This window comes from Pituophis catenifer, unplaced genomic scaffold, assembly GCF_029215685.1.
Source record: "Pituophis catenifer annectens isolate HBS135680 unplaced genomic scaffold, rPitCat1.0.hap2 SCAF_48, whole genome shotgun sequence".
Classification (NCBI taxonomy): Eukaryota; Metazoa; Chordata; class Lepidosauria; order Squamata; family Colubridae; genus Pituophis; species Pituophis catenifer.
Window position 1 is genome coordinate 79,972 of NW_027256928.1, and position 26,893 is coordinate 106,864.

Here is a 26,893-nt window from a genome sequence, read left to right on the forward strand (position 1 = left end):
AAAAAAAAGGAAATCCTATACCCATGATGGCGAACCTATGGCACGTGTGCCCAAGGTGGCATGCAGAGCCATCTTTCTGGGCACACGTGTTGTCTCCCAACACACCTGCAGCTGTGCATGTGCACGCTCCCCAGCTGCCTGTTCGGGCCTCCGGTGCACATGAACGCAATTCAGGGGACCCAGCTGGTCTTCGGAGCTCTCGTGCGCATGTGCGAGCACTTGCGCGCAGCACGCGCATGTGTAGATAGCATTTGCACACATTGTTCACATGAAAGCTGCATGCATGCGCAAATGGCGTGGTTGCACATGCAGCACACAGGGGGGCGTGTGCAAAACTCATGCGTATGCGCAGATGGAACCGCACATTAGTGCGGATAGCATGCGCGCACGCAAAGCGCGTACCTGTTCGACACTCGGTGAGTAAAAGATTCGCCACCACTGCCCTATACCATTTCAGACAAATGGTTGTCCAATTTTGTCTTAAAAACTTCCAGTGTTGGAGAATTCACAATTTCTGGAGGTAAGTTGGTTCCACTGGTTAATTGTTCTAATTGTCAGGGTCATCTTAATGCCAAAGGCTTTGGGTTCTCCTACTTCTTGGGTAGTGCCTTCTGCAGGGCACCCCTCTGCAAACCCCCCCTCCCTTCTGGGTTACCCATGGTAACAAGAAGAAAGACCTAAGGAGAGGACCCCAGCTTGGCCAGCTGGCCTGGGAGGGTCAGACGGGGTGGGGGGGTGGGGGGGTGGAGCCTATAAAACTCTTCCTGAATGGACTGTGCTCTTCCACAGAGTGGGTCGCACAGTTTTGTACTTTTCAAGCTCCTATGGCTATTTTATTTTTAAATTTTTGTGTGTGTTGTTCATGTTTGAATTTGTAAACTGTCCGTATTGAATGTGAGATGGGCAGCTATATTAATTAAATCAATCAAAGCCCAACTGCGAAAGAGCCATCCTTGGTCTGAAAACTGTGCCATCCCCTCCTCTTCCTGGGTGGAAGGGGATCTCTTCTGAACTCACGTGAGGAAATGGGGGTGGCTCTTGATGGTCTCCTCAAGCTTCTCCAGAAAGGTCATATCTGTGGCATCCCCAGGCCGCAGGCACTCCTCGTCCTGCAGACAAAGCCAAGTGAGGAGGAGGAAGAGGAGGAGGGAGGTCGGGGTGCCTCCCCTCGGCTGCTTTACGCATGAGCAGCCTGTGTTGGCAGAAGGCCAGAAGGGGGACAGCTCCCCACAAGTGTGCCCCACAGCTCCAACAGGCCATCAGCACAGGCTCAGAAGCAGGCCTGCTGCTTAATGGGCCAACTCTCCATTCGTGGGGCAAGTGAAAAGGCCCAAGGAGCAGAAGGTATACAGATTAACAGAGTTGGAAGGGACCTTGTAGCCACGGGAAGGCCACGCTGTCCCCTCTGGGCTGGGTGGGGCTCCCCGGCTGCCCCGGGGTTGTTTGGAGGTTCTGCTCCTCTGAGGAGGACTTACCAAAATGGAAATTATGCCTTTAAACTTTTCTTCCACCAAGTCACAGATGATCTTGTTGTTGAAATACTGAACTGGCTCCCACTGCCATTTCACAAAGAGAGATCCAATTCCCCTAGGTTATGGGGGGCAGCCACCTCCGCAGCCCCAGTCCACCTGAGCTGCCCCATCCATCCCTTTCCAAGAAAAGCCGCCAACCACCCCTGACCTCCAAAGTGGGGGGAGCGTGGTTCTCCCGCCTGGGGGTCACCACAGGAGGGGAGGGGGCTCTTACCGCGATGCCCTCGGCTTCATACTCCTCTTGCTCGGATTTCAGGGTGAGCTCTATGAAGAGCTGCTGCAGCTTCTCATTACAGTAATTGATGCAGAATTGCTCAAAGCTGCAAGGAAGCAGAGGGCGCTTCAAGAGGGCTGATCCAGGGCAGCCAACCCTCAGCCGTAGGGAGGGCCTCCCAGTCACCCACACCCTCTTACACACACAAACACAGGGATGCTGAAGCAGCAGAGAGGCCGGGCAGCCATCAGGCCAGCTCCACAAACCCCTCATGCAGCACAAGATCCTCAGAAAGGCTTCCCCTGAAGTGCAACTGTGCATCTCCACAGCAGGGGGCTGTGGGCTCTGCAAAGCCGCTAGGGAGCCCGGACGGAGAGCAAGAGAAACCCCGGTGTATCAAGCAGAGCTTTGTATGGGCTGCCAATCCAGCTGCCAAAGGGTTCCCAGCTAAAGGGGATACCCAAGGTGCCCAGAAACACACCTGTTGTGCTGGAAAACCTCAAATCCGTAAATATCCAGCAGTCCCAGCACAGTTGAGCTTTTCCTCCAGCCCAGGCTCTCCGTTTCCTAGGAAAGAAGAGAGAGAATAAAGATGGGAACCCCTCAGCTCTCCCCTTCTGGAGATCTGAGGGAGGAAAAGCGGCCCCTCCTCCCTTCTCAAGTCGGAACTGCAAAAGGGGTCCTCCTCCAAGGCAGCAGCAGCCCAGTCAATCACACCAGCAGGCAACACCCCCCCCCAACCAGGGCCCTGAGCCCAGCACTTCCCCCTCCCCTCCAGTGGGACAGGAGCAGCGCCTTGCTTGACGGACCCTGCACATTGTAACAGCTCATTTCTTCTGCTTTTATGTTGAGACTGCTAAGTGCCAGGCGTGCTGGCGATGCCCGCAGTCAGAACACCACGCCCACCGATCCAAAGGCAAGCCTGGCAACTCTCTGATTCCTCTGAATTTATTTATTTATTTTTTATTTTATCATATTTATATACCGCCCTACTCCCAGAGGACTCAGGGCGGTGAACAGCCAAGATAAAAATACAAATAACATACAAAAGTTAAAAGCTATTAAAAATAGATTAAATAATTTGGGCTCAAAAACAAATTTAAAAACATCCAATTTATGCAAAACATTTAAAACCCAATTTAAAAGGGAGAGTTAGGCCAGACCAGCCTGTTGGAATAAAAACGTTTTTAGGGCGCAGTGGAAAGTGCGTAAGTCTTGGATCCTCCGTATCTCCAGGGGGAGCTTGTTCCAGATGGCAGGTGCCCCCACAGAGAAGGATCTCCCCCTGGGGGCCGCCAGTCGACATTGTTTGGCCGACGGCACCCTGAGGAGCCCCTCTCTATGGGAGCGAACTGGTCGGTGAGAGGCTACTGGTGGCAGAAGGCAGTCTCGTAAGTACCCTGGTCCTGAGCCATGGAGCGCTGGAAAGGTGGTAACCAAAACCTTGAAGCGCACCCGGAAGACCACTGGGAGCCAGTGAAGCTCGCGCAGGAGGGGAGTCACATGGGAGCGCCACGTCGCTCCCATCACCACCCGCGCGGCCGCATTCTGGACCAGTTGGAGCTTCCGGGTGCTCCTCAAGGGGAGCCCCATGTAGAGAGCCCCTAGAATAGGCCTTCCTAACAAGCAAAGGCAGCCCAGGTGCTTTTTTCAAGGGGAGGCTGCCCAGGCCAGCATAGAGGACCCTGCCCGGGCCCCAGGGAGACCCTTGCCCGTCCCACACTTTCCCCAGAGGTTACTGCAGCTGCCCAGTGGATGCTACTTCTCCCGTTAGCCCAAGATTGTCTATGGAGATTCTCCGTCATCCAGGTCATGGTTGTCCCAAAGGTGCTTTTTCAGGAGGCAACTGGACTTCCTTGTTTTTCTTTGAAGAAGTTTTGCTTCTCATCCAAGAAGCTTCTTCAGGTCTGACTGGATGGTGGGGAATAGAAGGACCATCCACTCAGAGCTGAAGAAGCTTCTTGGATGAGATGCAAAATGTCTTCAAAGAAAAACCAGAAAGTCCAGTTGCCTCCTGAAAAAGCACCTTTGGGATTAGCCCAAGAACTGCAAGGCAGCCACCAGTCCTGCACTTAATCCAACCGAGTCAGACAGGAGCCGGCATTTCTGGAGAGAGTTCTCCCAGCAATTGACAATAGTTTAGACTCGCAGTCAGCAAGGTGGAAAGAATGATAAAACCATCAAATGACCGTAATCAAGCAACACAGTTAAAGCAAGACCAAAAAAAAAAAAAAGTCAAACAATATATAAAACCCCGGGAAAAGCTGTGAAAGAAAAGCCCAGGTGGAAAACAATGTTCCTTAAAGCAGCAGGTGCCTAGTAGCCCCTAGCAACCCACCCACGGCTTGGGCTCCTGGGCTACCAGAGATCCGTGGAAAGCCGCTTCCCCTCCAGGAAAGCACCCTGAACCGGACCCGGAGTGCTCCCGGCCAGGAGAGGGAAAGTCTTTGCTGCATCCCTCCTAGGCCGTCACCTGGAGAGCCAGTCACAGCCAAAGGCAGAGAGGAGAGAAAAGGCTGGGGGGCCCTGCCGAGCTGCGGAAGGCCAGCCAGCAATGGCTCAGCTGCAGCAACACAGCAGAGGCTGGCATTTTGCATTAGTTTTGCATGCCAGATTTTGCCCCAAAATGACTGTGAGCACATACAGCCTCAGCAGGGTATAAAGGGAAATGGCATTGGTCGCGTTGGTTGATGATCTCTGGAGGGCTCGGGACAGAGGTTGCTCCTCTGTTCTGGTCCTGTTAGATCTCTCAGCGGCTTTTGATACCATCGACCATGGTATCATGCTGCACCGGCTGGAAGAGTTAGGGGTGGAAGGCACCGTATTGCGGTGGTTCTCCTCCTTTCTCTCCGACCGGTCGCAGTTTGTGTTGGCAGGGGGGCAGAGGTCGACCTCAAGGCCTCTCATCTGTGGAGTGCCGCAGGGATCGATCCTCTCGCCCCTTCTGTTCAACATTTATGTGAAGCCGCTGGGCGAGATCATCCGTGGCTTCGGGGTGAGATACCACCAGTACGCTGATGACACCCAGCTGTACATCTCCACCCCAGGCCACCCCAACGATGCCCTTGAAGTGATGTCTCAGTGCCTGGAGGCTGTGCGGATCTGGATGGGGAGGAACAGGCTCAAGCTCAACCCTTCCAAGACTGAGTGGCTGTGGCTCCCGGCATCCCGATATAGTCAGTTGACTCCATCACTGACTATTGGGGGCGAGTCCTTGGCCCCCACAGAAAGGGCTCACAATCTGGGAGTCCTCCTGGATATGCAGCTGTCCTTGGAGGAACATCTGACGGCTGTAACCAGGGGAACCTTTTATCAGGTTCGCCTGCTTCGCCAGTTGCGGCCCTTTCTTGATCGGGATTCCCTGTGCACAGTCACTCACGCCCTCGTCACCTCTCGCCTTGACTACTGCAACGCTCTCAACATGGGGCTCCCCTTGAAGGGCACCCGGAGGCTCCAGCTGGTCCAGAACGCAGCATGGCGCTCCCATGTAACACCACTCCTGCGCGAGCTGCACTGGCTCCCAGTGGTCTTCCGGGTGCACTTCAAGGTGTTGGTTATCACCTTTAAAGCGCTCCATGGCATAGGGCCTAGCTATCTTCGAGACCGCCTGCTGCTACCGACGACCTCCCATCGACCCATGCGCTCCCACAGAGAGGGCCTCCTCAGGGTGCCATCAGCCAAACAATGTAGGCTGGTGACCCCCAGGGGGAGAGCCTTCTCTGTGGGGGCACCTACCCTCTGGAATCAGAGATAAGGAGAATCCAAGACCTCAGTGCCTTCCGCCGTGCCCTTAAAACCCACTTTTTCCAGCAAGCCGGGCTGGCAAGAAGAAATTTTTAAATTTTTTAAATATTTTAATTGGTTTGTGATTTTTAAATTTTTGGGCCAAATTTATATATATTTTAATTGTTCTTAATATTTGTAGTTCATGTTCTTAATTCTGGCTGTGCACCGCCCTGAGTCCTTAGGGAGAAGGGCGGTATATAAATTGAACAATAAATAAATAAATAAACAAACAAACAAACAAACAAACAAACAAATAAATAAATAAATAAATAAATAAATAAATAAATGATGGAATCCATTTCAAAATACCAATCGTGTCTTGGCTGATGCAGCCCAGGGAACAGAGAACAGAATGGCAGCCCACTAAGAGTTTGCAGCGCTCTGATGAAAAGAAGGAAAACACAGGCTGGTCCCCCCAGAGGAAAAAAAGCAGCACCAGGGGGAAGCAGCCTCCAGAGAGAGACACAACAGCAGCCAGCGGCTTTGTTCGAGAACCAGCATTTCCGGAACTGGTAAGCCTCTGGCACGCCAAGGGCTCCTCCAGGGAGTCCTAAAGGCTCGAACAATGGGAGAAGCTGCATTTCCTCTGTGCTTTATTTCATTTCCATCTGTGTGTGTATGCCCTTGAGTCAATGTTCCCTCCTCAAGACTGCTCGGACAAATCTGGGCAGTTACTTGGCAAAGTTCTTCAGAAGTAGTTTGCCACTGCCTCCTGTCTAGGACTGAGACAAAATGACTGGTCCAAGGTCACCCAGCTGGCTTTGGAACTAATTTCGTTGTATACATGATGTGCAATGACAATAAAGGCTTTGAACATTTGAGCCTAAGGCAGGACTAGAACTCACAGTCTCCTGGTTTGTAGCTTACTGTCTTAAATAACATGTTTTTACCCAACCTTTTGGAGGTTGTTTGGTTTGGATGTCTGTGACTTGTTTCTTTATTGTTCTTGCTTCTTAAATAAAAAACTTCCCATTAAAAACTACAAAAGTAGCAAATAAAGACAATAAGAGGAGAAAACTAGCCACAGCAAATGATGCAGCAAAGGAGGCCTATAGATGCCTCCCAGGCAGAGCCAGTCGCCAGGCAGCAAAAGCAACACCAGAGCCTTCCCGACTGGTCTCTCTGCAGCTCTTTCTGGCACACCTGCGGCTGGGCAAATCACACCCGGCAGGCATTTTTGTTTTGTTGCGGGCGGGCGGGCAGGCAGGCAGGCAGGCCTGCTTCCCATGGGAAAGAGGAACCAAGGGACTGGCCAGGAAAGAGGGTGTCTCCTTCAGAGTGTGAGCTGCTAAGAAACACCTTTGGGGGCTCACCTGGAAATCACTGAAAAGCACCCCCTGCCCCAAGAAAGGGGAGCTGATAGAAAGCCCAACGCATTTCAGAAAAATTCCCTGCATGCCAGATGAAGATGTTTTTCCAACCCCCATTGGGTTTCTGCACTACAGGACCCTTTCTGACCAGCCCACGTGGCCCGTACCATGTCTAAGACAGCCCGTGGACTCCTCGCTTGATGGGTCATCCTGCCCAGGACTGGAGACGAGACAGTCCTTCTTGGTGGGGGCTCCCTGGGAGGCTGCATCAGGGTGGCCTTCCACTGGCTGCCTGCCATCAATCTCACCCTTCTGGAAAAAGGGGCTCTTGCCAAATAAGGGTCTCCATCTAAGCTCTTCCTCCTCAGGGAATGTCTGGCTCAGCCCTCCCGATCACCTTGCGGGCAGCTGCTCTACTAACCAACTGTGGTGGGCGCTCTTCCTCACAGGTGAGTCCTTGACCTTTTGGCTTGGTGGCAGCGGCAGCACCAGCTTCTCTTGCACAAGGAAGAGACAACATGCACCCCTGCCAAGCAGCCCTGGGCCTCTTGCCCTACCCAATGGAGACAGTGCAGCTCCTCTCACCCGCGGTCAAGGGCCGCCTCATCAGGGAGAGGAAAGTCTGCCGCCCTCTGGAGGCTCCCTCTGGGCTGGCCCTCTGCCACTGCACGGTTGTAGCCCACTATGTCTGCAGAGGAGGGTATCCTTGCCATTCCAGGCACCTCTTCTAACCTTTGCATGCTAGCAAACCAACAGCCTTGCAGTCGGTGTGCATCCTGTTTCCTGCCCGAGACATTTGGCTGCTTCACGGGGATGTTAAAACACAACCACAGTTTCACATCTCCTCTCCGAGTTCAGAACCAATGACAGGTGAGCCCTGGCTATGGGGAAGAAGCCCCGAGATAAGTGTGCGGAACCTGCAGGCGCTGCTTGGGCCCGACTGAGTCTCCTGCGAAGGCCAGCAATTGAGGTGCTAGAGACCAACTCACCTTGTAAGCCAAGGACTTGTTAATCTTGCCCACCAGCCAAGAGAAGGTGCGCCCATACACGGCTTTGGCCAGAGCGTCACGAGCGTAGGAGGCCTGTTCCAGGCTGAGAGGGCTGATCAGCTGCAGGGAAGAAGAGAGGCCACCACTCTCCAACTGAACTCTCACTACAAGGACCAAGCTCCTCGGGACCTAGAGACAGTCGCCAGGGGATCGCCAGGCTACCCCCTACCCCCCATTGTTCTGATGGCAACTCTTCTCTCACCTGTTCTCCCTTTGCAATGATCTTCTTGTGAGTCAGAGCTTCCTGCAGCACCAAGTTCTCCAGGCCCAGGAGCTTCAAACCAAGGAAAAGAGAACGTGTGAGAGCACCGGCCGGTCCCTCCTGCGTCCGGGTCGCAGGGCTGAGTCTTGGGCAGAGAAGGTCAGTCAGTAACAAGAAGGGGAGCTGCTGTGGCTGGGCTGCTCCCGGGGCGACCTGGCCACCCATCTCTTCTTTCTCCTGCACCTGCCTCGCCCCACTTCAGGCCCCCCTTCCTCGCAAGAGAGCACAGCCGGCCCTCTGCAAGGGATGGGCAAACGAAGGGCAGTGCCGGCTGATCACAGACGACCTGCACTCGCTTCCTAAGCCAACCTCAGCTGAACCAGGGATGGCCTTAGTAAACATTTCTGTGAAATTTCAAAAGAGATGTGAAAGCGCTTCTGAAGGCGGTTGGTACATTTCACTTCCAATGTATCATGAGGCCTGGAACAGATCCCATCACTCACCCTGGCCAAGTATTTGATCTGGTTTTCCGTGGTCACTTGTGCACTGCCGTGTTCGTCGGTTGTAAATTGCACATTCCCCAAGTGCAACACGCTTGCAATGATACTCAGCAGATCCTGGAAAAGGAAGGAAAAGTCTTGTAAATCCAGCCCTGTGACAGGGGTATCCCTAGGAAAGGCTTCTCCCACCAGAGGGAGGGGAGAAAGGAGGCAGGGCCAGGCCTCTCACCTCGACTTCACTGTCACTGAAGTTGATGACGGACAGTGCCCTGCGCACCACCTTCCAGTCGCTTTTGTCGTTGATGGAGGCGACTTTGGCGCACTGGCCCTGTGTGCAAAGGGGGGCAGAACGGGCTCCTGAAGAACAGATTCCTGCTTCCCTCCCCCCTCCCCCGATACACGGGTGGTCGCAGGTCGAACAAGCAAGCCGAGACCAGGAGACACGCTAAGCACATTCCCACGGGAGACTCCATGTTCGCCACCAGCAAGGTTTGAGGCAGCAAAGAGCCGGAGGCAGCAGCCCTGCAGGGGAGGCAGGACCCCACCACCAACCACCCGGAGCTCCCTTTACCTTCACCAGAAACTGGTATTGGTGGGGGCTCTTTTCCAGCCCCAGCCTCCGCAGCAGGTCTTCCTCTCCCCCCTCCAACAGCTGGTAGAAGATGTGGAAGTTCCTCTCACCGTGATTCTGGTGCACCACCCGTGACTTCTCCAAGAGGTAGTTCAGGATGTGGCCCCCGATGGGAGCCCCCTAGGCAACCCAAGAGAAGGCATGGGTGCTGCTGGCGAGAGGCCCCAAGGACAGGGCTGCAGGTGTCCCACAGTCAGCCAAATCGGCAGCAGCAGGAGGGGCGGACAGGGAGCCCTTCAGGGATGGGAACCAGAGTCGGTGGGCACATCCCCCCACCCCGGAGCAAAGGCCGGATTTCCCTCCCTCCCTGCTTCCTAACCCTAACCCTAACCCTAACCCCATCCACTTGCGTACCTTATAATCAAACTGGACATCCATGTATTTCCCAAACCGGCTGGAGTTGTCATTCCGCAGAGTCTTGGCATTTCCAAAAGCCTGGTCACACAGAAAGCAGAAAAATCCAGATGGGGATCTTGCAGCCCCCCTGCCCCCCCTCAAAACCAGGCCCTCCTCCCAGCCAGAAGCCCCTGCACTACATGCTGCCTGACTCCCTGGAAGAGGAGAGGGGCTGTAGGGGGGAGGGGGGAGGAATGCAAAGCCATTATTCACACTGGAGTCCCCCAGCCTCGAGGCCAGGAGGAGAAGGGCCATGGTTCCCTCCAAACAAGCAGGGAGTACTCTCCAAAGGAGACCTCTCCTCCATACAAGGAAGCGCTTTCTTGAGCTGTCAGGGGCTGTGAGCTCCTGCCCTGGGCAAGCCACCGAGGAGGCCAAGACTTTGGCTGGCCACGACACCCTTGGGACCCCCAAAGCAAGACCAGCACCCCCATTCCTCAGTGAGCCGCGAGGGGTACCTCAAGGACCGGGTTGGACTGCAGCAGCCTGTCCTTCACCGTCTCCACCTGCTCGCTCGCAGGGCAGGTGACCGCATAGTACTGCAAGATCTTCTTGGTAGCCTCTGTCTTGCCCGCCCCACTCTCCCCCGAGATGAGGATGCACTGGTCCTTCCTCTCTGTCCGCAGCGAGCGGTAGGCATTGTCAGCAATGGCGTAGCTGAGGAGGGAGGGAGGGAGGGCAAGAGGCTGCCTGCTCTGCTTTCCCCCAGGAGCACAGAGGCTCTGGCTGCAGTTTCAGGGCTCCTTGTTCAAATGCCACCCCACCCCACCCCACTTAGCATTCTCACCAAAGGGTAGGAGCAACACCTCCAATTCCCTCCTGCCACAAAGGGCCAGCGGGGAGCAGCAGCCCAGAACTGGCAGGATAGCCTGGCACGGTTTGGTTCCCACCAAGCCCAGTGGAGTCAATGCTGAAGCAGCAGGAAGGAGAGCCCTACTGGGATTTCCCACCCCCGCCCCCCCTCCCCCCATCTTTTTGACCTGCAGCCTTCTGCCAGGTGCTTCCCACCCTTTCTGCATGGGGGACCTTCTCCCCATCGTTCCTGCTGAGCTGCTAGGTCAAGGGGTGTCAATGCACTTCCGCACCATTAGCTGCCTTGGCAGTGCAGTGGAGGGGGAAAGGGAGTGGGGAGAGCATTACGCATGTTCAGGTACCCACAGGTGAGGAGAAACTTCGTAGAAGCTGACGCCACGGTAACGGTTCATGTGCTGCTTACTGTAGATCTCCAGGTCCTTGTACGGGTTCACCGAGACCAGAACCGAACCAATATATGTCTGAAGAGGAAGCCAGCCCAGGGGGGCATCAGGAGGGGCCAGCGGGTGCCCTGGCTCAATGGGGCTCCTTTCAAGAGGGCCCACAGTCCCCCAATTTAGCCCGAGGACCAAAATCCTGTCTCCTTTCCTTATGTGATCTGGGCGCCACAAGGATATTTTGGTTCCCCTGCAGCAGCAGCAGCTTCCATTGTAATCCAGCACCTGCAGTGGACTGCCTTCCCCAAGAAGACCCCCCCAACCCCACGAAGATTCCCCCTGGGCCACTGACCCTCAGCGTTGATCAGCCTCAGCAGCCACGGGCCACCCAGAGCAAGGGGGCTCCCTGGAGCCGGGCATCTCTTAATCCCCAATGCGAGGAGACCACCCCAGGCACCCAAGGGAGAGTTTTGATTTGGGGGCTGCCAAGGAAGGAGCCCCCCGCCCACTAGGCCAGGCAAGACGCTCTGTAGAACCTTCTCCCTTCGGAGATTAAAATGGCCCCAGCCCAGTTAGCCTTCTGTAAGGCCCTCAAGAGCCGGCTCTGTTCCGATAAGCCTGAGGCCCCCAATGTCTTTCCTGGCTGTATGGCTCACTGCTCAAGTAACTTGCTCCTATGTATATTTAATCTGGATGTTTTTACTGTTTTAAAATGTTCGTAATATTTTTAATTGCAATGTATTTTTTGAATTGTAAGCTGCCCAGAGTCATTGACTGAGATGGGCAGCTATAGAATTGAATAAATGAATCAATAAAAAATGAATAAGGTGGCTACCAGACACCGCACTCACGTAGATGAGGTTTTCCTTGAACCGCCTGCGCAGGTTCTCGATGAAAGCAGCTTCGCTGGTGAAGTTTTCCAGCAGGACAAAGTCCTGCACTCCCACCCTATCCCGGGCCGTCAGGGCGTTCTCCATCTCTGCCAAGCGGGCACCGTCACCTGCCTGCCAGGGGCACAGAACAGCCTGGCTGAGACATGGGAACCTAGCACAGCACTTAGACAGGCGGACGGGATGGCCAGGCAGAGCTCCCCTTTCACAGGCTGTCAGGCTCCCAAATGGGTCTGCTTCCCATCCACACCCGGGTCTCCCTGTTTGCCCCCCACTGGGCCAGCTGGTCACTTTTCCCTCCTGGCTCCCCATAGGTCTCTGAGCACCCATTCCACACACAGCAGCCCATTTCACCAGGAGTGACTGAGTTGCATACAAGTCAAGTAAATCATTATAAAAATATGGATAGTTATTAAATATTAAAATTATAGACAATATAACAACCTCTTATCACCCACATGAGGGGAGACATCTTAAAATATGGCGGGTTCCCTGGGACCCCCCAACCCTGCTGACAGAACCCAGTCTTGAGGGACTTCCTGAGCCATGGTGGTGCAGTGGTTAGAATGCAGTACTGCAGGCTACTTCTGCTGACTGTCAGCAGTTTGGCAGTTCAATTCTGACCAGCTCAAGGTTGACTCAACCTTCCATCCTAACCCTAACTCTAACCCTTCGGAGGTCGGTAAAATGAGGACCCAGATTGTTGGGGGCAACATGCTGACTCCATAAACCACTTAGAGAGGGCTGTAAAGCACTGTGTAATGGTACATACCGTAAGTCTAAGTGCCATTGCTATTAACAGGGGCAGAGCAACCCAACTACAGGGAGAGGCTTCTATGGGGTGGGTGCCAGGGCAGAGAAGGCCTGCCTCCTGGCACAAATCAGCTGTCAGCCCCCCCCAACTGCCAAATGCCCCCATCCCTGTCCAGCTTCTGTGTGAATTGGTGTCAATGAGGAGGCTGCACCTGGCACCTTCATTTCTTCAGAAAGCTCCCGGGGGGAGGAATGGTGAAGCAAGGGGGCACTCCTTAAAGGGAAGCCACAACTTGTAATGCGAGAGTGAGGGGGGTGTCCCAAGCTGTAAGGAATCAGGCCCCCACCTGGCTCACTCTCCCCAGAGAACCGGCACTAATGCCAGAGGGGGCCCTTCCCAAGACAGGCAGAGCAAGGCCCGAGACACCACGGCAGGTCCAACTGCATCCCCTCCTCCCCAGCTGACCGACTCCAAACACCCGCCCTCCTGCCCCCTCCCCCCCAGCTCACCTCATGGTGGAACAAGTGGTACCCAGAAGGAATCAGAGAGCGCTTTTGCTGGATCTGCGACCACAAGCCCCCCACATCCATGGCCAAGGGCCGTGCCAGAAGCTGCCCAGAGAGCGCCTGTCTCTCCTCCTCCCCTGTTCCAGCAGCAATGAAGGCACCTCGGGAAAGCAGCCGGCACAGAGCACCAACCCTGGAGGGAAACCTCCTGTGTGTGGAGCAGCGCATCACCTGCCCTCACCGAATCCCAGAAGCTGCTTCAGGGGAAGGAGGTGCACCTGCGGTCCTCACAGAGGCCACCATCTGCCAGCCACTTTCCCCACTGAGGCTGGGAGCCCAGTTGTTCCTCTCACCCAGGTGTGCCAGGGCATCTTCTGCCAAGGTGGGCGGGACTCATTGCTGTCTCCTCCCCATTCCTCCCCAGCAAATTGGGAGAAGTAACATCTGAACCACCTTCCAAGCCAAAGTCTAGCACAGCCTCCTTGCTCTCAATGGCCACCAAAACGGCCTTTGGGAGGGGGAGTGAGCTCCATATGGGTTTCTCCCCCCCCCCACCCTAGGGGACCTCTCAGGGAACACATGACAAAAGCTGGCGCCTGCGCTGCAGACAAGGGAAGCGGGGGTGTCTCTGGCAGCCTCCAGGGGACCCAGGGTGGGAAAGCATGGAGCCCAGGGCAATTTAGATATCAGAGCAGTCTGAAATAAACCATCAACAACGAAACCCACATCCTCACAACCAGGAGCCCTGTTTTTCCAAAGGGGCCCTGGAAGCCTTCAACTAAAAAGAAGGATGGGTACCCATCCGGCATCCCCCAAGAGGGGGACTCCTAGCTGATGTGGCCTTCTGGAGAAGGAAGAACATGCCCAAAAGGGCTGCTGCAGACAGACCCCCCCACCCAAAGGAGGGAGGGGAGTAACCAGAAGGGTTGGACTGGGGTCAAACTCCCAAACCACTGAGAGAAGCCAAAAGGATGGCAGCCAGCTTCATGGTGGGGGAGGGGAGGGGAGCAGAGGGCTGCCAGGCCATTGGCCAGCTCACTCCAAGGGTTTGCTCCATGGAGCTTGCTTTGCCACGACTCAGGAGCCCCAAATGTGGGCCGGAAAACCTTCATTCCTGCTCAGAGGCGGCGCTCTGAAGTCTCAGTCACTGCTTTGCAATTTTAACCTTCTCTTTTTCAATAATCTAAATAACTCTGTCCACCTTCTATAAAACATGCCACAGACACAATATTCTGGTACAGCGGGATCAAGACAGGCTACAGAAGAACAGCTGAAGTCCAAAAGGGCCAATGTGTGCTTGAACCCTATGCCTCCATAAATAACTGCTAATGGTCTGTCCCTGCAGGGAGGTGGCACACACACACACACACACACACACACACACACACACACACACCCTGCACCCTCACCCTCCCTGGGCCACTCAGCTTCTTTACAAATCAAAGGGCCGTCTGGGAGTTGCAGAAAAAAGCTTAGAGGACAAAATGGCTCCGCAGATTTCAAGGTCGGGGCAAATCAAACAGATTGGCACCAATCAGGCACAAGCTCATTTGGGGGCAATGCCCGGGGAACTTGCCTTGGGAGAAGGGCCAAGGGAGCACCCACTGCACAGGAGCAGACCCTGCGAGGCAGCAACTAGCAAGGCAAAAATGATCGGGGGGGGGGGGCATCCAAATTGTGGAAAGTGCCCGTTTTGGTCTACTCGAAGCTGGTTAGATGAAACTGCCAGTGCCAAACACAGTTCTGAGCAGCATGTTTTGAGCCACCCTGAGTCCTACGCCCTGAGTCCTACGGAGATAGGGCGGCATATAAATCACATCAAATAAATAAATAAATAAATAAATAAATAAATAAATAAATAAATAAATAAATAAATGTTTTAAAGGGGAACCGAAGAAGCTTCGAGACCGTCTTCTGCCACCAACAGCCTCCCACCGGCCAGTCCGCTCCCACAGAGAGGGTCTCCTCAGGGTGCCATCAGCCAAGTTATGTCGGCTGGCGACACCCAGGGGGAGGGCCTTCTCTGTGGGAGCCCCAGCCCTGTGGAATGAACTGCCCCCGGAAATACGTAAGATCTCCGACCTCCGGGTGTTTCGCTGCGCACTGAAGACCCTGTTGTTCTGCCAGGCAGGGCTATCAACATAATAATTTTAAATTGGGTATTTTAATTTTTGGGGTTTTAAATCGGCCAAATCTATTTAATTATTTTAATTTTTAATCATTGTTGTGTCCTGTGTTTTTAAATTGGCTGTACACCGCCCTGAGTCCTTCGGGAGAAGGGCGGTATAGAAATAAAATTATTATTATTATTATTATTATTATTATTATTATTATTATTATTATTATTATTATTATGCGGGTTTGGGTCCAGAGGAGAGCTTCCAGGAGCAGCGTTAGAGGGGGCAGCTGGTCCGGCCTGCAGAAGAGAAGGCCGGGGGCCAGAGAGGGGACCAGAGAGCAGTAGGACCACCGGCTGGGGGACCTTTGGCCACCAGGAGGTGAGCCGAACTCTGCTGGTGATGGGGTTGGATGATGATGGGGTTGGATGACTGGGAAACGCGAGTTCACTCGGGCGATGGGGATCTTTGTTTCCAACAGTTGGTTTTAATCGTACTGTAGATGGGCAGCCACAGAAATTATTTCAATAAAAAAATAAAATTAAGAGAGAGGAGTCAGTCCGATGCTAGCTACTCCTCAGAGGAACAGTCTGCCTAAAACTGCGGTGAAGTTCCTCTCTGGATGGCCAGCGCCACAGTCTGTGGGTTCCATCCTGTACTGGGCAGGGTTTGGACTAGATAACCTCCTTAGTCCTGCTCACTCATGCGGCCTAGGATTTTGTAAAACAGCCGCTCCCTGGCCAAGCACGGAAGCCGCCGCCGCCGCCGCCACTGTCTTCAGCAATGTCATCTGTGGCATGCCAGATGTGGCACAGCCGGCCAAGCTAGAGCCGCCTCCTTCCCCTCCTGGCCAGCCAACACTTTCCTTTTATGGAGAAAAAATGCCTTTGCAGGAAAAGACTCTGCCTGGCTGCAATCCTTCCCCATGGAAGCAGTCCTCCAACGACCCACTCCGGGGAGAAGCAGAAGAAGCTGCAGCCCACACGGCAGGATCCTCAGCTGCCTGGATCTCCAGCAATCGGATGAAAAGACTTCTAGTCCTCAGGATCTCAAAGACAAGTGGGAGGGGGGATGCAAAGAGACTACCCAAGGGGATTTGCTGACCCAAACACCCCTAAGATCCCTGCGGCTGCGCTGGGGGGCATACCAATCTGAGCTGTTAGGAGGAGCTTTCTCCGAGCCCCCGCCCCCGTCCCCATCCTGGGCAGCCTCCATTCCTTTCCAGGGAGGGGAGCAAGAAATCCCCAAAGGGACTCTGAGCTGCTTTTTCCACGGGAGGAAACAGGATTTCCTCACCCAGCACAGTCCCAGGGAAGGTGCCAAGAAGAGCCATGGCTGTATAAGGGCAGATCAGCCGAGGGCAGCAAGGGCTCCTCATGGTGGGGGAAGGCAGGAGCCATTGGTCAGCACGGGGTGTGGGGGACAGCAGAGCAAGATGGCCTCCCTGAGTCGGGTCCACAGGAAGAAGCGGCCCAGGGCTCATCCGGCACCTAGCTAGGAGGGTTGCAGCCCAGACGGGAGCTCTGAAAAGGGGCACCCTTCGTGCGGCAGACGTACCAGCTTTCTTCACCCAGGCAGGATGAGGGAGGCCTCCGCACTCCAGCTGATAAAACTCCGGGGACCAGAGTCCGCCTCCTCCCCAAAGCCCCCAGCAAGCAGCCCCACTCAAAAGCTGCCATGTTGCCCCTGTGGAGACTGGCAATCAACTGCCGCCTCCGGGCACCCAAGGCTTGTTTGTTCAGCACCAGCAGCCTTTTCCCAGCAGGAGACAAAAGGTACCCACACACATGCAAACCCAGCAAATCTCCACCGCGGAGAAGCCCAGGAGGCCCCGGTCAGGCACACCACCACCACCAAAAGACTCCCCAGGCAAAGGCAACAGGGGACAAAGACCGGGGTGGAGGTGGGGGGCGCTCTTTTGGCAGCGACAGTGGAAGTCGAGCTCCACCAGCCATCTGTGGAGTTTTCTTGGCCACAACAGGGTTGGCTGCGGTTTCCCAGAGACCCTGATTCACCTCCCCAGTTTAGTCCTGGGATTACCTCAGAGTCGTTGTGTCCGTCCCCCCCCCAGGTCTGCCCCCACTAAGGTCACTCAGGGTCTGCTGGGGGTTCATCCTTGACACACACACCCCAGGTATTCAGAGCCTGTGGAAGGGCAAGTAGCAGGCCTACCAGCAGGGTGGTTTTGATTTAAATCAAGTTGATTTAAATCACGATTTAAATCACTAGTAAAAAGGCTTGATTTAAATCAAGTTGATTTAAATCATAATTTTTAAAGAGCAACTGTCATCTCTGTCCCGCAGCGGCTCCTCCTCCGACCTGCTGCTGACTCACCGACAGTCCCAATATTGCAGAATATACAGCCTCATGCTACATAATTAAATTCCATTTCATGCTGAATAAACTTAATTATTAATGTATCTTAAATAGAAAACTATCTTTAGATAGATTTTTACTCCAAAAGCATTTTATTAAAATAAATTTGATAAAAATCAAAAAAATTTGATTTAAATTTTAAAAATCCAATTTAAATTTTTTTAAATCTGATTTTTTTTTTTTTAAAGCATCATTTTTTATCCACCCTGCCTGCCGGTCAAAGGGGAGCAGAGCAGGGGTGAAATTCAGCAGGTTCTGACAGGTTCTGGAGAACCAGTAGCGGAAATTTTGAGTAGTTCGGAGAACCGGCAAATACCACCTCTGGCTGGCCCCAGAGTGGGGTGGGAATAGAGATTTGCAATATCCTTCCCCCAGGATTCGGGTGGGAATAGGGATTTTGCAGTATCCTTCTCCTGCCACGCCCACCAAGCCACACCACGCCCACCAAGCCACGCCCACAGAACCGGTAGTAAAAAAAATTCACCACTGGAGCAGAGCTTAGCAAAGGGGGAATCTGGGGGGGGGGGGGGCAGCATGCTTTGCTTCCTGAAGGGGAGATCCCAGGATATCTGGAAGGGTGACGCCTCTAGGGAGAAAACCCCCTATTGGAAAGTGAGGTGGGCTGATTGTGAATCAGCTTGTGGATCTGTGACTGATCTGGGAGGACTGGCACAGCCCACCCACCCCAAACGAAAGACAATCTTATCTTGGTCTTCAGACAGGTCTCCTCAATGGAGTCCATTGCAACCTGTCCATTACATGGCAGCTTCTGAGTATTTGCGCCACGCTACATTGTGCATTCATAAAAATAAATGGGAACATCTTGCCTCCCCACCCAGGTCAGATTGAGTCCCACCCGCCTGACTGGAGACCTGGCTCTGCTATTGTCTTGGGGGGGGGGTTGATCAACTAACAGCGGCTCCCACGTCCCCCCAGCCAGCTCCCTTCGGCCCATCTTTTAGTTATAACCTGTATTTTTATTGCAATTATTGTTATTTTACGCAACACACACACACACACACACGGTTTTATTTTTATTTTGTAAGCCCCCCAGTGTCTCCTCACAGAGAGATGGGTGGCAAATAAAATAAAAAATGAAATGAAATATGAAATAATGAAATGAAATGAAATAATGAAATAAAATAAAATGAAATAAAATAAAATAAAATGAAATAATGAAATGAAATGAAATGAAATGAAATGAAATGAAATGAAATAAAATAAAATAAAATAAAATCAGCCCAAACCCCTTTCCTTTTTCAGGGAGTGATGCTGAGAGAGACCTGTACCTTCACATCAGTAAAGCTGTCAGTAAAGCAGGAGATCCCACTACAGAAGAGGGCAAAATGTGCTACTATTAAATTGATCTTGAGCTTTGTTGAAGCTGTAGATGATGTTTGTTGGCATGTAGATCTCCCTCAATGACTTGGAAGATTTAGAAATATGACTTATTACATTTTTTGGGGGGGGGGGTTTGATTTATATGCCGCCCTTCTCCGAAGACTCAGGGCGGCTTACAATGCATTAAGCAATAGCCTTCATACTTTTGTATATTTATACAAAGTCAGTTTATTGCCCCCACAATCTGGGTCCTCATTTTACCTACCTTAGAAAGGATGGAAGGCTGAGTCAGCCTTGAGCCTGGTGAGATTTGAACTTGCAGTAATTGCAGGCAGCTGATGTTAATAACAGTGCTTTAGTCCGCTGCGCCACCAGGGCTCTTAAGTTTGCAGAAGACACAGAATTGCAAACTCCTTAGAAAAAAGTATCCAGATTCAGTTGCCTCTTGAAAAAGCACCTTTGGGACAACCATGACCTGGATGACTGAGAATCTCCATGGATAACAAGGAAGAGCTGGAACAATTGATCAAATCCAACAAGACAAGAGCCTTGGTGGCGCAGCAGACTAAAGTGCTGTTAAGTAGCACCAGCTGCCTGCAATTACTGCAAGTTCAAATCTCACCAGGCTCAAGGTTGACTCAGCCTTCCATCCTTGCAAGGTAGGTAAAATGAGGACCCGATTGTGGGGGCAATAAGATGACTTTGTATAAAAAGAACACCGCTTGGGGGGGCCGAAAGCCCTACTAAGCAGGTATATACAAAAGTATGAAGGCTATTGCTTAGCGCATTGTAAGCCGCCCTGAGTATCCGGAGAAGGGCAGCATATAAATCAAATTTAAAAAAAAAAAAAAAGTCTTGTATTTGCATAGGAAAATCAAAGCCAGGAGCATAGAAGGCATAGAAGGTGAAGAGGGGAGGGATCAGTGCAGCAAATCTAACTGCCTTGATGGGTCACAAATTGAATGTGAGCCAAAATCATGTTGCAGCTGCAAAAAAAGCAAGCACAATTCCGTACAGGGAAAACCTCTGAACAACAGGTGGGAGGCTCTGAGTATATTAAACGTGGATAGAGAAGACTGCGGGGAAACAGGTGCCATGGCATCTCTGAAGGAACTGCTATATAGAAGGCAAGTAGAATGGTTCAAAATTACTTCAGAGAACAGGACAAGAAATATTTCTTGCCTTCAGCAAGGAAGCAGACTTTGCTTGGAGAACATGAAAGGTTTCAGCTGCCTAAGGAGGAGTTCTTTAAAGAGCAGCTGCCAGAGATGCAGGAGGCTGTCCCAGACGGCCCCCAGGCTCTCTTCCGGCTTAGGTCCCACTTTGCAAATTGCCCCCAGTCAACCAGAGGGCCAAGGTCACAGGCCAGAGCTCCTAGGAGCCCCGCCTGCAGCCAGAGGAAGACCAACCTGAGTGTGCAAAATCCATCTCCACAAAACACACACGTACACAAACACCATGAACAAGCCATAGGAATATCCATGCTCTCTGACCAGAGGCTGGTCAATTGGTTGCACCCCAGAAAATGTTCCTGGCTCAAAGCCATGATTGGTAGTTTGGAAGACCTCCACACAGGCCCCCTCCCAGAACAGCTGGCGCTGCCACCTTCATTTACCATTCCTGCTGGCCAAGCCTTCTTCAGCAAGATCTAAGACAATTGCAGGCGGTCCTCAATTTACAACAGTTTTGTTTAATAACAAACAAAAATTACAACAGCCCCAGAAAAAATAATTTATTATCCATCTTTGAAGTAACCACCAATCCCGCAGGCCTGTGATAATGATTCAGATGCTCTGCAATTGTCTCGCATTTACGATGGGTGCAGAGGCTCGCAGCCGGGTGAGAAACTGCCGGTTGCAGCCTTCCTAGATGGCTTGATGACAAGCCAAGTCAATGGGGGGAGCTAGTTTTGCTTAAAGGTGGCAATAAATGGTCATAAAATCAAGACTGGTCACATGATGATTCACTTAACCACCAAAATTCCCATCCCAATTGCAGTCATAAGTTGAGGACTACATATACCTGCTGGAAGAGAACGTGTGGTCTCTCCCTGAATGCAAGACCTGGGCAGGGCAACCGTGAAAACACCCAGACCGCAGCCCTCCTCTTCTGACCACTTCCCTTCAGCCACTGTCCCTGGTTCTTCAGTGGCCGGGCCCCAACCCTCTGAGCCACATAAGGCTCGTCAGGTGGTAGCCCCGGGGATCCAGCTATGCCTTAGGAACAGCCCCCTTTCCCCCACTTCCCGATGGGGAGCAGTGGAAAGAGGCAGCACATGGCATGGGAAGAGAGGGCCAGTCCTTCAGCCCGCCATCTGTCAGGGTTGGCGTCCAGCAGATCCCTTCATCTCTGAGTAGCTCTGATTCTCTGCAGACAGCCGATCCTCACTGCAGACAGGATCCACAGGCCCAAGCCCAGGGGGGTAGGGGGGCACTGAGAATCCCACAAATACATAATCAACTGAAGGCAGCGCAATGGGAAGGAACTTGGTTCCCTTGTGAGCCCGGACTGTGACGCAGCTGCTAAAATGGCCAATGCGATCATGGGAGGCATTACTGGGAGCAGAGAGCAACTGTCCCTCCATGGTCTGCCCTGGTTAGACTCCACTTGAAGTTCATGTTCAGCTCTCGGCACCCCAGTTCAGACAAACCAGGACAGGGGCAAGGGTAAAATCCAGCAGGTTCTGACAGGTTCTGGAGAGCCAATAGCGGAAATTTTGAGCAGTTTGGAAAACTGGCAAATACCACCTCTGGCTGGCCCCAGAGTGGGGTGGGAAGGGAGATTTTGCAGTATCCTTCCCCTGGAGTGGGGTGGGAATGGAGATTTTGCAGTATCCTTCCCCTGCCATGCCCACAGAACCGGTAGTAAAAATATTTGGATTTCACCACTGGACAGGCGGAATTGAGGATCTGGAAACCTGGCTTGCAAAGGACCGGTTAAAGGATCTAGCTAAATTTAGCTCAGGAAGGGACACTGGATAGCAAACATCTAAAGCATCAGGCAGGAGAGGAAGTGGATGTTGCCCCAGAGGGAAGGACCAGGCTAGAAGGAAAGAAAGTCTGACTTCTTTCAGAAGTCAGGAAGGATCTCCTGACTGTGTGAAGGAGGTTCTCCTTCCCTGCAAGTCTTCCAACAGACAAGGGACATCCTCTGATGGACAGAGAGATTCCAGTTGTGGGGAGGGGAGATTCTCTAAGGTCCCTTCTCATTCACACTCAGGGATGCCTCTTTGTGTTTTTGACTTGGAAGACTGGGCGGGGCCTGGTGGCTCAGGGCAGGATGGCCATGGGGACCAATCCCCCCCCCCATGGGACCCACAGAGCTTCCTGACATCTCTGGGTAAGGCAGTCCACTTCTGAGCCAGTGCTGCCCCCTACTGCCAAAGCACTTCAGAGGCAGAACAGACTGGATGCCCCACCCCCTGTCACTCATCAGGGCCCCGCCCACTGCATATATCACCAGCCTGAAGGGTTTGCCAACCCATCACCTGCCCTGCCCACAAAGATGACTCACCGCCTGGATGAAAGTGCCAACCAGGGACGGCCTCTGCTGGCCTAAGCACAGGCATGGAGGATGTGGGCTTCTTCCTTTCTGAGGGGCCTCAAGTTTCCCACACACACACACACTTAGCTAGATCGAGAACCTGCCAAACTCCTGACCAGCCACTTGTGACCTCTCTCTCACACACACACACACACACACACACACACACACACACACCGCCATGGCATCGGCAGTTCATGCAGAGCAGTGGCCGGGGGCTCCTCCCTGGCATAGCAAAGTCCTGGGCTGGTCGCGGGCAGAGAAAGCAGCTGCTGGGCGACGCACTAAGTGGTGACATACAAAAACCTTCCTGCTGCCAGAGCAAATCCCGCAAGCCAAGCCCCTGGAACGCATGGAATGCAGCCGCCTTCTCCCTCCCTGGTGTGTGGGGGGGGAGGCCAGAGTGCCGGCTGACATTAATCCCACTCTCCAACTAGACGGGGAGGGGCCTGGGGGCCACTTGACAGGCAGCAGGGAGCAGAGCCCAGGTGCACAAGTCCTTGGGGGCAGGCTGTGGGCAAAAGAAGAGAGGCTGTCAGAGATCCTTGCAACCTCCCTTTTGGGGCACAGCCCTCACACGGGTGCTGCTACACCCACCGAGGAGCAAGCGTGCCACGCTCACTGCCAGGCTGAGCCAGAGCACAGAGCAGATGGGGAGGGGATCGGAAGGACCAGCAAAGAAAGGCAGGGGGCCTTCCTAGGGCCAAGAGTTCAGGAAAGCCGCCTCCCCTCCCACTTGGTGGCTGCCTTTACTAAAGTCAGAGGGTCCCAGCTCTGGGGTGGTCGACTGGAATGCTGAACCTGCCTGAGCACACAGGCGGCAACAGCCACACCCAGCAACCCCAGCTCCTCCCCCCTGCCCCACCCCAAAACCCTGGGCAGGGTCAAATTCCAGGCAAGGTCTACCAGAGGGGGGCAGTCTTTTGCTCATCCCACATTCTCACCCCACACGTCCAAAGTTTCCTCATAGGGACAGGGCACCATTCTCCCCAATCACCTCACCCTGGAGGGCCAGGAGCCCCACCAAAGCCGCCATTGGTCCTTTCAGCCAGAGATCACATTCATGGCTGCCTGAATCCAACAGGGTGGGGCTCCTGGCAGAAGACAAGACTACTCAGCTCATCTTGGGAGAAAGCTGACTGGACTTCCTCCCCTCCATGACCCTCCCTGACTCCCTTCCCTCCACCTGAACTACTCAACTGGTGCTCAGAAAACAGGACAAGTACTTGCAAGCAAAATACCAGCAACAACCCCCACGCTGACCCTACTATGGGAGACCACCAGGGAACCCCAAGCACTTGGGCTAGACTGGGAAGTTAGACACACACCCCAGGAGGTGGCAAAGGCCTCTTTTGCATTGCCACCCAAAATAGGGAGGGGGGGCATGTGGTGGCCTGAATCTTTCTTACTAGAGGTTCACAGAATGCCCCCACCCAAACATTCAGCCAGCCATGAAGCTCAACCCAGGGGGAGGTTGGGCAAGTGCTGTTCCTATGTAGTCAACCTCTTTCTAACATTCAGGGCGAACTTCAGCTTAACCTTAGAGGCACCCCCCAAAGAGTTCAGCCGGGGTCATTCTAATAGTCTCTGCCGAACTTCCTGGTGAGACCACAGTCGCTAGCCAAGGGGAGCCCCGATGACTCTTCCTCCGCGGTTTCACAGGCGCCCTTCCCTTCTCCAGGAACACTTTCCGACCTTCTCTCTCGAGCCCACCGCCCACATCCACTGCCTGCTTTGCCCCTCGAGACCAGACCGAGCACCGAGCGCTTCCACCTGGCGCTCCCCCGGCAGCAGTCCGAAGCCTAGCAGTCTTGCCGTCAGCCCTCCGCCAGGAGACTCCGGGAGCTTTCCTGGGGCAGTTGCCGGGCCGCCGGGAGAGAGACCCGCTGGCGAAGATGGGCCGGAACTTCGGTCCGGCAGGGCCCGGCTTCTGCTCCATCCCCGGCTGCCCCAAAGCGGCGAAACGGCCAAACCCTCAGTAGGGCAGCCGGCCAAGCGCCCGCGCCCAAACTGGGTACCCTCCAGCGCTGCCTTTGCGAGAAAAGGCAGGCAGGGCAAGAGAGGCCGCGGCCGCTGCCGCCGCCTTGGTCGGTCGGGGAGAGCAAGCGAGGAAGCGGCCCGCGCCGAGCCGCCCGGCCCTTCTGGCTGGCTCTCCCGGATGACCCGGAGGGCTGACGGGGCCGCCCCACAGTTGCCAGGCCCTCCTCCGCGCTGCGGCCACCGGCAAGGCTCTCGGCGCAGAGGCCCGCCTCTCGGGGGTCGCGCTTGCCCCGGGCGGACCCCGCTGCAGGCCGAGCGGGAGGAGTAGCCCTGCCAGGCGCGGCAGGAGAAGGAGGCGCCGGGCGGGAAGGCTCGCCACGAGTCCCCTGGGCGGCGGGGCCGCGGCCACGCCAGCAGTCCACCGGCCAAGGCGGAACCGGGCGGGAGCGGCCGAGGGAGGGATGGGCACCGCTCGGGCAGGGCGGCGGCCGACTCCTCCCGACGCTCGCGGGCCAGCGGCTGGCGGGGGCGGGGGCGGCCTACCCGGACGGCGCGGGAAGGCCTCGGGGGGCCGGCTCTTGCCCGGCCCGCTCCGCAGAGGCTCCGAGGGCGACATCGCGCTGAACGGCCGGCCCGAGCGCCGCGGCGGCTGCTGCACGTGGAGGGGCGGGGCTGCTGCCCTTCTCGGGTATGGTGCTTCGCCCGCCGGCGCGGCCTACCTGGTCCGGGAGGCGAGACGCGCGAGGTCCAGCTGCGCTCTGCCCGCCGCGCCCTTCTCTCTCGCCGGCCAGAGGCGCCCGGCGGGGAGGTGGGCGCGCGGGGCGGTGGGCGGGCGGCGACGGATCGGAGGCCGTCCCAGACGGGCGGAGCGACGGGCGGAGCGCGCAGGCGCTTCGACGCCGCCTGGGCACGGAGCTCTCCGAGGCTGCGGATTCTCCCGCTGCAGGGCGAGCGCCGAGACGGGACCCCGGAGGCCGGGGAATGTTTCCCTCCGCCGCCGCGGTCGGGCCCACGCGCCTGCCCTGCGGGAACCGCCAAACTCCGCTCCGCGGCCTTGGCGAGCGCGGAGACTTCTCATTCGGCGGCGGGTTGCGTGCCTCTCTGAGTCCCGCTGCCAAGGAGGGATGGCAGCCCCCCTGCGGTTGGGCACCTCGAGCCCGGGGGATTTCCTGGAAGCTGAAAACTTGCCCTTGTGAACGCTCGCCTGAATAGAAGAGTGTTGCCCGCAGGACTTAAGGAGCGTTCCGTTTGTAGGGCAGAAAAAGGTCTTTCGTTTTTGCCAGAGGAAAAAGCCGCCACTGCACAGCCAAACACCCGGCGCGCAGCAGGTTGTGCCTTGCCTTCTTTGCTTGTGAGCCGAGCACCTGCCAGGGGGTTGCTGGGCCTTCTGCCCGATGATCCGAGGAGGGGAGTCGGAGACACCCCGGAGCCTGGCCCAGAGTCTGCAGGCAAGGAGAAACGCGGTTGCCCGAGATACCAGAGAAACGAGCAGCCCGGTTCCGTGCACGCCCCACTCCCCCAGCTGACTTCCGAAGAAACCCCACCAGCTGGCATTTGTCTTTGCCCTTTTCGTTTTCATCCTAGCCCTGCGTTTGCAGGAGGGGCTGAGAACCCTCCAAAGCTCTCCCAACTACTTCGTTGCACAGCTTCCATCAAAGGGACTGGTGGCTCAGCAGACTAAAAGCATTGTGATTAACACCAGCTGTCTGCAATTACTGTAAATTCGAATCTCACCAGGCTCAAGGTTGACTCAGCCTTCCATCCTTTCTAAGGTAGGTAAAATGAGGACCCAGTTTGTGGGGGCAATAAGCTGACTTTATTTATTTTATTAGATTTCTATACCGCCCTACTCCCGAAGGACTCAGGGCGGTGCACAGCCAAACAATAAAACACATACATACAAAATTTAAAAATAGAATAAAATCAAATTAAATAATTTTGGCCCCGACAAATTTAAAACCCCAAACTTTTAAAACCAATTTAAAATTGAATATATAAAATACTAAAAGATATTTAAAATTTTAAGAATCTTTTATAAAAGAGGGGGAAAATTAGGCCAGGCCATCCTGGTGAAATAGTAAGGTCTTTAAGGCGCGGCGGAAGGTGCGCAGATCCGGGATCCTCCGTAACTCTGGGGGGAGCTCGTTCCAGATAGAAGGTGCCCCCACAGAGAAGGCTCTCCCCCCGGGGGCCGCCAGTCGGCATTGTTTGGCTGACGGCACCCGGAGGAGCCCCTCTCTATGGGAGCGTACCTGCCGGTGGGAGGCTATTGGTGGTAGTAGGCGGTCCCGCAAGTACCCAGGACTTTGTATAAAATATACAAAAGTATGAAGGCTATTGCTTAACGCATTGTAAGCCGCCCTGAGTCTCCGGAGAAGGGCGGCATATAAATCAAATTAAAAAAAAAAAAAAGACTGTTTGCACATAGTTGCCCTGAGCACACTGACTGCTTTTTGTTTAGAAAGCCATTCTGTGGCATAAGCTACACAGAACTGTTTCCCTGAGTTCATTCGATACTTGGTGGCTCTCCTCCAGTGCCACTTTTTATCCAACTTGATGCCCTCTGGTGCGCAAGG

The 26,893-nt window shown here is 54.3% G+C and overlaps 1 protein-coding gene across 1 annotated transcript in view; it reads right to left on the reverse strand.

Annotated features, from left to right (window-relative positions):
- Positions 1–25,104, reverse strand: part of MYO1C (myosin IC) — a 44,406-nt gene extending 19,302 nt beyond the window's left edge. The window contains exons 1-14 of the mRNA XM_070956522.1: positions 25,037–25,104; positions 11,662–11,814; positions 10,779–10,894; positions 10,079–10,277; positions 9,579–9,659; positions 9,165–9,344; positions 8,823–8,921; positions 8,597–8,710; positions 8,094–8,165; positions 7,832–7,951; positions 2,228–2,313; positions 1,747–1,852; positions 1,476–1,556; positions 1,018–1,109 (exon numbers count right to left, since the gene is read on the reverse strand). Of these exons, the coding sequence (XP_070812623.1) occupies positions 1,018–1,109; positions 1,476–1,556; positions 1,747–1,852; positions 2,228–2,313; positions 7,832–7,951; positions 8,094–8,165; positions 8,597–8,710; positions 8,823–8,921; positions 9,165–9,344; positions 9,579–9,659; positions 10,079–10,277; positions 10,779–10,894; positions 11,662–11,787 (1,472 nt within the window). The 5' untranslated portion in view covers positions 11,788–11,814; positions 25,037–25,104. The remainder of the gene's footprint in view (positions 1–1,017; positions 1,110–1,475; positions 1,557–1,746; positions 1,853–2,227; positions 2,314–7,831; positions 7,952–8,093; positions 8,166–8,596; positions 8,711–8,822; positions 8,922–9,164; positions 9,345–9,578; positions 9,660–10,078; positions 10,278–10,778; positions 10,895–11,661; positions 11,815–25,036) is intronic.
- Between the last annotated feature and the right edge of the window lie 1,789 nt (positions 25,105–26,893).